This window comes from Balaenoptera acutorostrata, chromosome 18 (assembly GCF_949987535.1).
Source record: "Balaenoptera acutorostrata chromosome 18, mBalAcu1.1, whole genome shotgun sequence".
Taxonomy (NCBI): Eukaryota; Metazoa; Chordata; class Mammalia; order Artiodactyla; family Balaenopteridae; genus Balaenoptera; species Balaenoptera acutorostrata.
This window is the reverse complement of record NC_080081.1, coordinates 75,560,646-75,575,334: the sequence shown is the minus strand read 5'-3', so window position 1 is coordinate 75,575,334 and position 14,689 is coordinate 75,560,646. Positions and strand designations below refer to the sequence as shown.

At 36.1% G+C, this 14,689-nt stretch overlaps 1 protein-coding gene across 9 annotated transcripts in view; it reads left to right on the top strand.

Moving 5' to 3' along the window:
* The window catches only part of PAN3 (poly(A) specific ribonuclease subunit PAN3), a 118,909-nt gene that overhangs the window by 70,057 nt on the left and 34,163 nt on the right, over positions 1–14,689 (top strand). For all 9 annotated transcript variants that reach the window (XM_057532589.1, XM_057532592.1, XM_057532591.1 and 6 more), the window contains one exon: positions 13,671–13,918. In XM_057532589.1, coding sequence (XP_057388572.1) covers positions 13,671–13,918 — 248 coding nt within the window. The remainder of the gene's footprint in view (positions 1–13,670; positions 13,919–14,689) is intronic.

The window sequence follows — 14,689 nt, the reverse complement described above, 5'->3', positions numbered from 1 at the left end:
GGGAGGGGGTGCGGAATTAATATCATTAGACATATAAACTTAAAAAAAAATCTTTAATAAAGAAAATAACCCAAACTTTCATGTTGCTAGGAATCTTCAGAAACACTAATTCAAGTCTTTAAATTCTAATTGTCTTTAAATTCAAGGATTTTCTGAATCACCCTTGTCTGTAGCGGTTATACATAGCTTCCTATGACTTGTTTCTTTTCACAGTACCTAAACTTTTAGGATTGACAGTATAGTTTTGAGGCTTATTGTAGAAATCCAGAAACTTGAACAGAGAAATGTTGTGAACTGGTTGTACCATCCTCCCCTCCTTTAATATTTTATATGTTCTGAAATTTGACAATTCTTATGCCTTTAATCACATTTTCTCCCTATAACTTTTTCTTCTAGGTGCATTATTTTTATATGGCCTTTAGGGATTTAAATTTGGGTTAAATTCAACAGCATGGAGTGCTCCACTGGGTTGTAATAGCACTCAAAGGACCTACATTCTAGCTTCATTTCTACCTTCACTGAGTTTATGTGCCTGAGCTGTGTCGGGCCCCAGTTGTCTAATTTGTAGAAAGGGGAGAAGCTTAGTCTCCTTCTGGCTTAAAAATTGGAAATTGTAAAACATTCTCTTCAAACTATTGGCAGTTTATGAAGTAGATTCTTATTTATCTTTAAATTTAAGTAGGTAGTTATATGAATTTGTGTGACTAAATGGGGTGATTTTCATTAAGCAAAAATATTGACTAAGGATTTCTAAATTTAGGTTTTTTAACTTGATGTATTTTATTACAAGGCAGTGAAGATGTTATTTGTGCAAACAAACATATGCTCAAGGTTATTCAGAACGTAAACTTAAAAGACATTTTTTAAAGGTAAAGTTATTATGTATTCAAACAGCTTTTCTTTATTTCTTAACTGAATTAAATAATTGTGTCATGGGAAAAATTTAGTATACATCATAGAACATCACTTATAATGAGCTATTTTCTCCTAAAACCATTCTTACCACCTTAATAGACTTCAGAATGATAGTGTTTTCTCTATCCTTCAAATTGCATTCAGTTTTTAAAAACTTATCTACTAAAATGTTGAATTATAGTGTTACCATTTAAAAAGCAGCACATATGTATATGCTCTGTGTATATATACATTTATTTTATTTTATACATTTATTTATTTATTTATTTATTTATTTTGGCTGCATTGGGTCTTCATTGCTGCGCGCGGGCTTTCTCTAGTTGCGGCGAGCAGGGGCTCCTCTTTGTTGCAGTTCACGGGCTTCTCACTGCGGTGGCTTCTCTTGTTGGGGAACACGGGCTCTAGAGACGCGGGCTTCAGTAGTCGTGGTGCACGGGCTTAGTTGCTCTGCGGCATGTGGGATCTTCCCGGACCAGGGCTCGAACTGTGTCCCCTGCATTGGCAGGCAGATTCGTAACCACTGTGCCACCAAGGCAGTCCCTATATACATTTATTTTAACTATAAATGTCTTTCAGGATTTAGGACTATTTCTTTAGGGTACTTTCCAGAGCTAGAATTTCTGGGACAAAGGCTGTGCATAGTTTTTAAGCTATTGAAATTGAAAGCAGCTGTTTTTGTGATGTATACACCGAGCCATAGCCAGATGATCCTCTTTAGGATTACTCTAGAAGTCCAACAGTTATTTATGAAGAATAAAGTTTGTTTCATATACTTCCAGTTTTTATTTTATTTATTTATTTATTTAGTTGCGCCAGGTCTTAGTTGTGGCTCCAGGGCTCCTTTAGTTGCGGCTCGCCAGCTCCTTAGCTGCAGCACGCAGGCTCCTTAGCTGTGGCATGTGAACTCTTAGTTGTGGCATGCGTGTGGGATCTGGTTCCCTGAACAGGGTTTGAACCTAAGGTCCCCTGCATTGGGAGCACGGAGTCTTATCCACTGAGCCACTAGGGAAGTCCCAACACATGTATTTTTTTTTTTTTTGGCCATGTTGTGGGATCTTAGTTCCCCAACCAGAGATCGAACCGGGGCCCTCGGCAGTGAAAGCGCAGAGTCCTAACCACTGGACCACCGGGGAATTCCCCTCTAATTTTTACATAAGTAAACATTTTGAATGGCTTCTATAATTTTAGTATACTAGAAACTAAAATATGCCAACTAATGATATTATAAAATCTTTTCTATTAACATTAGTAGTTGAAATCCTAGTTAAGCTATAACATATATATTTACTTTTACGGTGTATGTTTAGATAGTTTAGATACTAACGAAAGGAGCTGATGAAACACATAGGTTCAGCTCCTTTTTACATGAGCTATATTTAATTTTTCTTTGCTATATTTCCTAGCCATGGAGTGTACATCTCTAATTATATAATTTTTCTCAATGTGTATGGACAAAACGTAGTGGAATCAACATAAATCCATTGCCCTGACTTACAGCTTACTTTTTCCCCTCCTCTCTCTTCCCTGAGGTATGTTTAGACGTGAGAAACAAAACGTTTGCCCGTATATTTGTCTGTAGCAGTATTCACTACACTGTAGAGCCGAGTTATGAGAGAGTGGTGGCTGTACTGTAGTCGACAACTCCAGGTGTGTGTGCGGAAGTGAGTTACCACAGTGTCCTTAACAGAGCCTGCCTGCACGGTTGGCCCTGGCTGATGTCTGGGACCTCGGAGTTGGGGAGTGTTCTGGTTTTTCCCTGACTGATCAGGGCGGTTTACTATTCCTAGACTCCTTGTGCAAACAGTGTGGTTTGTGCTGCTCACATGCTTTCCGTCCGGGAGTGTGGGATTCTGGTGTGTGCTGGGCAGTGACCAGTCACCTATAAAAACCCTGGGTGCTTCTCTGAGCAGATGCATTGCCTTTGTGCTCCTGGACGAAGAGTGGGCCGTGTGACCGCTCGTGAGGAAGGGCGCAAAAGGAAGCCCACACATGAATCCCTCTGGTCTCCACCTGTGTCCTTGCCCCTTGCGATCTGGATGTGTACATTCACTACATTGCTGTGGTGGATCTTAGTCCCGAGTGCAACTCCGTGCTGAGTTCCAGTGACTTTCTGAACATGGAAGTGGTCTTGGGGGACCTCCCCCCACCCACCAGTCAGGGATCCCAGTCAAGGATCTTTGTTACTAAATTTACTGAGAAACTGTAGGGATTATATTTTAAAGCAGTTTTATTTATGCAGTAGTCATCACCATCATACGGAGAATTTAATGCATTTCTGATGTTGTTCTGTAATTTTTAACATTTTATTTCAGAAAGTTCTACGCAGTAGAAGTCTGTCCTGCATATAGGATAGCTGTCTGGAGTATCCTGGGGATTTGTCTGGCAGGTTGCATCAAATTGCAGATAACTCTATGACATACAGACTTAATTGTCAATGACTACAATTAAACACTTTCTTTAAACTCAGTTTCTCCTTCTGCTAAGAACAGCTAGTGGATAGAAATGGACTAAGAAATAAAGCTTGTCTCTGACTCACTGAAAGAGCGAGTGGCGGAGGGAGGGGGAGAAAAGCGCTCTGATCTCAATTTTGGAGTTGACCTTTTATACCCACCCTTTAAGTTGTCATAAGCAATATCAAGGAAAAAGATTTATTAATTCATTATATGTTTAAGAGCCTGTTAGAATTTAGGAGTATAAACTTAGTGTCTGTTTTTTGGGCTATAAACTGTGCATTGTTTTATTTGGGAGGGGCTGTGATTAGGGAATTTGGTTTAAAAAAAATCAATAAAGTAAGAAATATATCTTTAGTAGTAGCTTCATTTTTTGTATTCCTGGATATGATCATTTAAATTCCTTACTATGATTTTCTCTTGGATGAGGCCCCAAATATTGGCCCTATTGTTAAGAAGATAACGCTTCCTCTGTTTGTCTTTAATTCATTCATCTGTTCAGTATGAGATATATTTTGGTGATTTCTAATCTAAACCATTCTCTTCAGTGTAGCCATACATGACAGTTTATTACTGAGGGTTTAATGTGGTTATTGGAACTTTGTTAAAGTTAACAACTTCAGTTACAACAGCATTAACAATTTCAGTTAACAACATGAGTGTAATCTAGGTTTACTCAGGCTACATAGATCTGGAAAGAGTTGTACTAGAATAATCAGACTGCTGTGTTACAAGAATGTCCTTCACCTCAAATTCTTCAGATTCTTCTCTTTCTCTCACATTTGCTTGTTTCACATTTGCTTTTAAATAGTGACAGCTGGCATCTATGCCACTTGATAGCATGAACACTTGCTTTTCTCCTCCCAACTTGTTATACTCAGTTAATTCTGGTGTTGGCACTCTTCATTTCCTGATGGTAGCTATTGCTGTACCAAGAAGAGGAAACTTTCACCTCTTCCTTTTTTCTTTTCAATAAATGTATTGTGTGCTGACACCGTACCATTACGTGTGTAGTTGGGAATACAGAGAGGATTAAGGCACAGTTCTTCCCTGCAAAGAGACAGTTTGCATTGTGTGCTACTTGCAGCAAAAGATAAAGTACAAAATGATGGGAATAATTTTTAAACATGAGTATCAGGAGAATTTTTATAGAGTAAGAAGATTTTTCAGAAAGTTGAATTGGAATTTACTGTGAGGGTGGGGTTTAGAGAGCTCGGTGTTGACAAGGAGGGTTGTTGATGAGTGTACCAGAGGAGGGGACGGTCTTGAAGCCTTGTGGATCGGTGAAGCAGCCTGGTGCCTTCAGGGAAGTTGTATCGAATCTTTAGATGAATCGAAGAGGATCGTCACGATTTCAGTATTGTCTTTCTGTCCATGAACGTGGGCTCTCTCTCCAGTTCTTTTTTCCAGGTCTTCTTTAATGCCTTTCCACAAAGTTTTATAATTTTCTGTGTTCAAGTATTACATATATTTTGTAAGATATTCTGAGACACATTTGTGGTAATTGTTGGTATTATAATTCGGCATCTCAAAAATAAAAATTTTCTAGTTCATTATTCTTAGTGTGAAAATATGTGATTGACATTTGTGTGTTGTAACTTTGAGACATTCTATTTCTAATAATTTGTAGATTCTTTTATATGTATATATACATATGTATATGTGTGTGTGTGTGTGTGTGTGTATAAAATTTGAACACTTACCTGCAAATAATGATGATAATCTCTTCCTTTGTAATCTTTTTTCTATTGTTTTCTTGCATTGGCCAGGGCCTTTAGTATGGGATTGTACAGCAGAAGTCGTAGTTGACATTTTTGTCTTGTACCTGATTTTAAAAGGGATGCTTCTCATGTTTTCATATTTAGGAGGATCTTTGCTCTGGCATCTTAGATACATTTGTATCTGAGAGGACACCTTTTTAAAAATTCTTTGAGAGCAGAAAATATTACATTTGTTTTTCCTAGAAGGGATTTAAAAGCCACCTTAGCATTTGTTCATGAGGCATTTTATTCAGTGACTTCTGAGGGCCACAAAGATGAGCAAGACAAAAATATAGACTTTAATGGAGTTTATAGCTTTTATTTTTCATTTTATGACATTTTTGGTTTGAATTGTTTATCATTATCATGCCAATTAAAAGGTTTTAGTTGATAGGTATTGCCAAATTTTCTTCCAAAAGAGATTGTAACAGTCGACACTAAAAATGTATGACAGTATTTATATGCCATCCACCCTTTTAATAATTGTCTAAATAAACTTTTTAATCTATGCCAATCTGAGCCAATGATACGCTGGCTTTACTTTGTATCTCTTTTAATTATCAGTGAATATTAGCATCTTTTTATATGTTTGAGGCATTTAATTTTCTTTTCTGCAAACTGACTACTTGTATAATTTGTCCATTTTCTATTGGTTGCTTTCTATTTTCTTAATGATTTTAAGAACTGTATAATAAGATGATTAGCCTTTTACTAAGTGTTACAAATATCTTTTTTTGCTGTGTAGAAGTATTTATTTTTTGAAGAAGTTAAATTGATCATCATTTTCTATTTTGACCTTTGTGTTTTGTATGTCTTCATAACATTATATTTTAAAAAATGTTCTTTGAGATACTTTTTGTTTTAAACTCTTAAATATTAAATCTGAATATTTATTTGTCTTTTTTATGGGTGTAATGCATGGAAGGGTGAGTCACTTTTATTTATTTTATCTAAATAACCATCTGTTTGCTTTTATCTTTACTCAATCTGTCATTTAGGGATGGCTAGTAAGTTGGCATATCTGACTACTGTCCATCTCCTCCCCTGAAGTTTTATCTTATGCTTATTTTTTCATATATATTTGGGGTCAAGTTTCATGCTTATTCTGTTGTGTTGACCCACTCTTCATAGGAGCCTTTATCCAACATTTTTGTTACTATAGCTTTCATCATTTTTTTAGTATCCAGTGACCTTATACAGTACTTTTTTCTTCCTTTTACTTTTTCAGTCTTCTTTCTTTCTTTTTTCTGTTCTTCCTCTGTACTTGCTTTACTTTAGTAATTTTCCTGGCTATCTTACTGCTTATTTTTCCAATGAATATAATTGGTTTGGCTAATTAAAAATTCTGTTGGTTTTCTTATTGAGCTAGCATTATGCTTTTAGATTAGTTAGGGGTAGAATTGACATTTTTACAACAAATAGGTACAGGTATTTATTTTCTTTTGTTCAAGTTATCTTTTGTTTCTGACAGTAGAGTTTTACCTTTTTCTTCATGTAAGTCCTGCACATTCTAGGTAAGTTTGTGCCTAGATATTTTAGGTTTTTATTGCTAGTTAATGTAAGTGGAATTTTGTGTTTTGCAATCTGTTTGTCTCTCTCTCCTCTCCAACACACACACACACACACACACACACACACACACACACACACACACTCACACTTCCTCTCTCTCTCTCCTCCCCCCCACACACCCCCATATGCCCATTGGATTAATGGAGTTTTCTTGATCCTTCTCCCCTCACCTGCAGCAATAATTTAAGTATTAACTATTTTTGTTGAGATGTAATTCACATATCATAAAATTCACTCTTCTAAAGTGTACAAATTCAGTGGTGTTTAGTATACTCTCAAGGCATCCATCATCATGGTCTAATTCCACAACATTTTCATAACCCTAAAAAGAAACTTCATACCTACCTATTAGTAGTCACTCCCCATTTCCCCCTCTCCTCAGTCCTTGGAAACCACTAATTTACTTTATATCTTTATGGATTTGCCTCTTCTGGCCATTATGTGTGAATAGAATCATACAACGTGTGGCCTTTTTGTCTCTGGCTTCTTTCACTTAACAATGTTTTCAAGCTTCATCCATGTTGTAGCATGAATCAGTATTTTTTTCCTTTATACGGATGAATAGTATTCCATTGTATGGGCGACATTGCATTTTGTTCACCCGTTTATCAGTTGATAGACATTTGAGTTGTTTCCACTTTCTGACTGTTATGCATAATGCTGCTTTGAACATTCATGTACTGGTTTTTGTGTGAAGATAATGTTTTCAGTTATCTTGGGTAACATACTTAGGAGTAGAATTGCTGGTGTTTAACAATTTGAGGAACTGCCAAACTGTTTTCAAAGTGATTGCATTATTTTACACTCCCACCAGCAATGTGTAAGGATTTCGTTTTCTCCACTTCCTCACTAACACTTGTTACTGTTCTTATTTTTGATTATAGCCTTCATAGTAGGTATAATGTGGTATCACTGTGGTTTTGATTTGCATGTTCCTAATGACTAATGATGTTGAGCTTCTTTTTACATGCTTATTGTCCATTTGTTTATCTTCTTTGGAAAAATGTCCATGCAAATCCTTTGCCAATTTTAAAATTTGGTTATTTTTGTTGTTGAGTTATAAGAGTTCTTTATATATTCTATATACTAGACCTTTATTGAATATATGATTTGTAAATATTTTCTCCCATTCTGTGGGTTGGCTTTTCACTTTCTTGATGGTTTCCTCTGAAGTACAAAAAGTTTAAAATTTTAGTGAAGTCTAATTTATTTTTCTTTTTCCTTTGGTTATGTGTGCTTTAGGTGTCAACTTAAGAAACACTTGTTTAGCTGAAGATCATGAAGTATATGCTGGTTTTCTTAGAGTTTTATAGGTTCCTGCATTTAGATTTTTGAGGTGATTTTTGTATACGGTGTAGGGTAGAGGTTGGATGTTACGTACTATGTTTTGGTTTTATGTATGGTCACCCCTAGAATTTTACCATGCATGCTTTACTCAGTATGAACTTGTTGAAGTCCTTCCTGCCCTCTTTCAGTGTTACAGTAACCTAGTTAAAAGTAAATTTTATTTATTTATTTATGGCTGTGTTGGGTCTTCGTTTCTGTGCAAGGGCTTTCTCTAGTTGCGGCAAGCGGGGGCCACTCTTCATCGCGGTGCGCGGGCCTCTCACTATTGCAGCCTCTCTTGTTGTGGAGCACATGCTCCAGACGCGCAGGCTCAGTAGTTGTGGCTCACAGGCCTAGTTGCTCCGCGGCATGTGGGATCTTCCCAGACCAGGGCTTGAACCCGTGTCCCCTGCATTGGCAGGCAGATTCTCAACCACTGCGCCACCAGGGAAGCCCTAACCTAGAATTTTAATTACACTTTGACTTGAACCTGTCTCAGCCTAATTGTTTCACTGTCAGTGCTTATTCAGATTTACCCATACATTCTTTTATTCTGTGCTTTTTGGGGAAGGAGTTTTCTTCTGTACTGAAGTTGATCATTTAATTCTTCTTTCACCAAGAAGATGTGAATCACCTTAAAAATGTCTTTATTTTTCCCCTCATTTGCAAATTGTGTGTAAACTTTAAGGTGACCTTTATTTTCCTTACTTTGAGCATATTTTTTCATTGTCTAGCGTTGCTGATACAGTCTCCTGTTAATGTAATTGTCCTTTTTTTTTTAAAGATAATTGATCTTTTTTTGCTTTTGTAGCTTTTTAGGTTTTTCTCTTTATCTTTGGCATGCAACAGTTTCACCTGATTGATTGAAAGGGATTTGTTTTTACTTATTCTGTTCAGAACTCTTGTTTAGGATTTCTTGAATGAGGATTTCCTAGTTCTTGAATATCCCAAAGCTTTTCTTCGAATATTGCTTCTCCAGTATTTTCTTTATCCTGGAAATTTGCCTTCTCATTCTACCTTTTGTGTATCTTAACCAGTCTTTTATATTTTCCAAGCTTTGTTTCTGGATTCTTCTCTGGTTTACTTATCTTTGTGTCTACCTTGCTATTTAACTCACCTGTTAAGTTTTTTCCCCTTTAATTTTAATGGTTATAATTTTTACTCTTATAGAATATAGTCCTGTTTAAGAAGGACAAATGTTTGTCACTTCTTTCATGTCCTTAATCATTTTAGTTGTAGTTTTTTTTTAAATCTCCTTTATAGGGTTCTGTTATCTGGGATTCATTGTTTTCAGGGTGCTAATTCTCAATGTATTGTGCATATTTGATTCTCATTTTGGGAGTTCTTTTCACATGGGATTATTTTCTGGGGAGAGATCATGTGTGCTATGGGTTGTAGATCATTTTTGTTTGTCTAAATAACTGGTGTTTGCTTTACCCAGGTGTCCATTGCCAGTGCAGTTTAAGTTTTATAATTACCCACTGGGATCCCTATCACACAGAATCTCCTGGGGATTTTTCCCTCCTGTACCTGTGCATGGTGCAGGCATTAGCTTTCCATTTCTCCTGACACCCACCCCCCACCCCCACCCCCCGCCCCAGCCCTCTTCCTTTCCTCCATCTCTGTTCCACAAACAAGCCTACCTATTGCCTGTGGGCTGACAGGTAGAAGTTTTCTCCTCCACCATTGCCTGATGGTACAGCTTTTCCAGACTCCTGGCTTTACACTGGGATTTGAATTTCATTCTCCACATTTTACGTGCTGAAGGCCATGTTTCATATGCCTATGTGAACATGAAAGCCTCAACTTGTAGATACTATATCTGGCCTGGGATGTGGTTTTCCAAAGTTCCCACAGTACAATCTCTAGTCCAAAATTTTGCCTTAATTTCTTGCTCTTGGAGTTTTTGCTTTTGTTGCTATTCTTTTGATTTCAGCTGTGTTTTAAAATGTGAGTATTGTATTTTATCTCACAGTTCTATGTGTTCATAATTTTGGTTGGGGTTGAGGGAGAGTATTTGTTTTAGCTCAGTCTCTGATTTCCCAGAAATACAATTATCTTAAGTGGATGTTTGTATTTAGGAACGATGTTCATTTGGTATATCGTAATATTGGAGCCATTTATTTTATGCATTCTGTCATTATTTACAAGAGTCTTTTTTGTTTGTTTCCTTGGGTTTTTCAGGTATAGAATTATGTCATCCAGAAACACTGATACTTTTACCTTCATAAGTTAACCTTAAATTTTAAAAATTTCATTTCTTTATTTTGTTCGTTGCTCTGGTTAATTCGTCCAGTGGGCATTTCTGTATTGTTCCTCACTTTTCTTTGAATTGGGTACTTATAAGAAGGATTTTTTCGAATGTTCTAAAGCAATTAACTTATACATGACTTAAATATCTCAGTTTGCATATTCACTTAATAAGAAATTATAGTGTAATTATTGTATATGATCTCACCAAAATGTTATTTTAAGAGTTAATTACAAAAGTAATGCAAAAAATAAATACACAAATGAAATATTTTTAATTCAGATTTTTTTTAAATACAGATTTTCATTCTTCTGGTTTTGTCTCTCATGGTATCCTCAGTGTGTTGCTATGTTTGCTTAAGTGTTCCGGTGATCGAGTACTAATTGATAGCAAACTGTTGTAATAAGCACAAGTAGCACCCCTGCCTCCACCACCCCCCATATAAGGGAAGATGGAACTTATAAAGGAATATTTACATGTGAGAGAGATGAAATTGAATCTGTTCATTTTACTTCACCTTTATTTTTAGTTACTGATTTCTGTAGTAAGGTTCTGCTCCTTTGTGCTGTCTATAATTTAGTGTTATATGCAGGCAGTTAATATTAAGTGTGTTGTGGTTATCGTCTTCACAACCAAGTACAGAATAACTCTTTCCAAGCAGATATGTGTGTATTTTACTCAATTCTGTAACATGTTTGCAAAATATTTTGGTGGCACAAAGCTGTGCCTTTTGTGGCTGGATGTTTCAGTAATTTAGAGGTCAGTTTCCTTTCTACCTTCCCATACAATTTAAATATTCTGTTACCCTTATGGGTGGTGATCCTTATTACTGTTTTACATGTTTTATTTTGTATGTGTTTAGATCATTCCAGCCAGCCTCAGCTCAGATATACTAACTCAAATTTCAGTGCTGAAACTTTGTACTAGAATAGCCACAAAATTTAAAATTCTGAAGAGAAAGCTTGTAACTTACAACCTGTAAACTCTACTAGATTGTTTCTGGTAGTCTTTTTCCATGTATTTAGCCTTAAGGAGAGATTCTACCTTTTGTTTCACTTGTACGCCTGCTCTGGTGTCAGACTCTTCCCCTCCTCTCCTGCTGCACCCCACTTCCCCCATCCTGCTCCCACACATCGTTTAAGTTGTCACACTAATGCTCCTAAGTGTAATGGACCCCCTTTCTGTTCTCTAGTGTATGGCTTAGGGGTTGGGCAGCTGTATTGAATATTGGCTAAGAGCACAGGCTTTGGAATCAAATAGACCTGAGTTTCAGTCTTGATTCTTTTGTTCAGTAACCTGTATTTGCCCTTACAATAAATTTTTAAAAATTATTTTTAAGTTAGTTTCTTCCTCTGTGAGGTGACTGTTGATATACCTACCTCACAGGGTTGTTGTGAGGATTAAATAGTCTGGTGTATGTGAAGCACTTTTATTACTGCCTGACATATGGAAAGTGCTTAAGAATTGGTAGCTGTATTTGCTGCTGTTATTTAATTTAAAGGTAGTAAACAAATTTACTCATTTTTGGTGACTTGGCCAGTTTTATATTGGAAGGGCTTAGAGACTAGCTTTAGGAAAACTGTGTAGATGCATTTCATATTAGATGAGTGGGGAGTATGTATCTTTTGAAAATAGTTGAATAATCCTCCAAATTTTTGCAGTATGGATTGACCTACAATTAAATGTATAATATACAGAGTTAGAAAAAACACAGAACTCTGGAAAAGTTTTTTAAAAATTAGGCTCATATGTTAATATAATAGCTTGGCTTCCTTATAAGTATTTTTCTAAAGGGTTTTAGACTTTTAAAGTTTCTCTTAGATGTATTTAAGACATACTTGCAAAATTCCTGGCCTATTTTAATGTCAGTGCAGTAGACATTGTGTTATAGCAGGAAGAGTATTAAACTGGAAGTTTGGAGACTTGGGTTTGAAGCCTGGCTTTGCTGTTGGCTGTGCACATATGTCCTTGGTCAGATAACAGACCCCCGATGTGTAAATTTCTGATCTGTACTGCGGTGCTTGTTACCTGGCCTACCTCAGTTGCTCAGAAAATCAGACAAAATAATTATGTCAGGGCTCTTTAGAAAATACAGAGGGCTATCCAGAGTAAAAATAAGTATTATCTCAGTTCTCATCCTTATTTTTATTCACCTACATCTTTTCAAAAAAGTGTGTTTTATGAATTCTTAGCAATTGAAATTCATACCCCTGTTAATCATATTTCTGTGACCAGAGCATTTTGGTAACTTTTTTCTTGAATTGTGAGATGGCATATTACTTCAGGTGAAGTTTTTTAGTTGTTCCCCAAATAGCCAGAAAATAGTTCCTGGATAAGCTAATTCTTTCAGGAAGTATAACTAACTGTAGCTCGAGAAACCATTTTCAGTCTCTGCTCAGAACTGATCACCTCCATTAAGCCTTTGATTAACTGTACCCGGTTTTACTTAATTTGCATTCCATCTGTATTTAGGCATGTAGTTTACAGTATATTAGTTTATATTTGAGTGTTTTTGTAAGCGATTTTATGTCTTTTACATGTGACCTGGTCTTGTTTTCTCAGATAGCTTGGGATCTCCTGAAGGGTGAAGACAATTGTCCTTTCCCTTTCTTCACCATAGATTCATGATAGAGGATGCTCTGCGTACAGTGGTTTCTTGCTAGTTGTGTTTGGGTAAAACTCGCACTAGAGCGGAGTATGCATCTGCAGAAATTCTCAGTTGTCTACTGTATAGCCTATGCCGATTTAAAGACAAAAGGCATCAAAACAGTATACTTCTTGATTTAAAACAAAATATGGTATTTAAGCTGCCATGTATTTCAACTAAGACTAGACTTAGTTTTTTTTTTGTTTTTTCAAACCATTCTGTTAGTAGTATTTGGCCAAAAGAAATCTAATAAATCTCATTAAATAATTTGATTTTTTGATACTAAAATATTTTAGGGATATGTGATATTTGTATTGTTAATAGCCATAGTTTTAAATGATTCTTTACAAAAAAGGAATTATGCCTTTTATTAAAGAAAGGCTTTTATAAAAGGCATAATTTTATAGAGTCCCAGTTATTTCTCACTTTTTGATTAAATTAATTTATTAAGTTATCAGTAATTCTTATTATTGAAGATTCTCATGTAAACCTTGATATGGAGGAAACGTATTCTTACAGTAAATATCCTAATTTATTTGGGAATGACTATATTTGAAAAAAAGAAATTCTTTACATTTGCTTTTAATCAGAGCTTTCTCTAAAACAAGATAAAATTGTCTTTTATTTTCGAACTTAAAGAATTTTGCTAAAGATGTTTCTTCCAAATGAACGTTTGCATTTTATTTTCCAGATTTTTTTCTCTGAAACCAGTTTTTGCTTTCTAAGAAACATTCTTACATCTTCTTCAGGAATGTCGTTGTCTGCTGGATCTTCCCCTCTTCACTCCCCCAAGATCACTCCACATACTTCTCCTGCGCCCAGAAGAAGAAGTCACACTCCAAATCCAGCAACTTACATGGTGCCTTCTAGTGCCTCTACAGCGGTTAATAATCCTGTTGCTCAGACTCCATCTTCTGGTCAGGTGATCCAAAAGGAAACCGTCGGTGGGACGACTTACTTCTATACAGACACAACTCCAGCACCTTTGACTGGAATGGTATGTCTGCATTTAAAGGAGAAAAGAGAGGGCTCTTATAACAGCTACTTCTTATTAATGAGATTAACGAGGAGGTTTACCCAGTCCTGTATCTTTTTACTGTGATGTGAAAAAGTAATTAATTTCTGACTTAGGTGATAATTCTAATCTCTTCTTACCTCTTCAAAGTAATCTGTTTCAGCATTAATAATAACTCTAGTTTTGGACAAATCTGCTTGTAATCAGAAGTTATATTTAAGCTCTAGTTTAGTACTTTATGGCATGGTTTGCTTATGGGGTTACCTAGTACTTGTGCTAGCTGGAGTTGATGTTTGCTGACTTTTGTTTATAGATATAGGTAGTTTCACCTCTGAAGTTAGAGAAAGTAGTTGGAGAAGTAGATGGATTCTTACCAGTAGTTGCTGAAAGCAAACCGATGATAAATGCTTGCTTAGGCGAGGCAGTGACTTAATAGCTAGAACTCTGGATAGTGGAGGACACAGTGATAGGAGGCCTCCAGTATGGGTCACTGGTAAGGAGGGAGGAGGTTTAGGGAGCCCTGATTATGGGTAAGGAAAGAGCTCCCAAAGGACTATGAGGAGAGGAGAGGGAGAGGGGGCCGAGAGGGAAGCGTCAGGTTCCGTAAATTGTACATTTTTAGTTTCATAATTTTGTCCAAGTTCAAAAATTATTTAACTATAGAAAAAATAAGTAGTAGATGAAGATCTCATGAGTAAGAAAGCCAAATTCTGTTAAAATATGAATGCTGGTCTAAACTGTAGATATTTGACA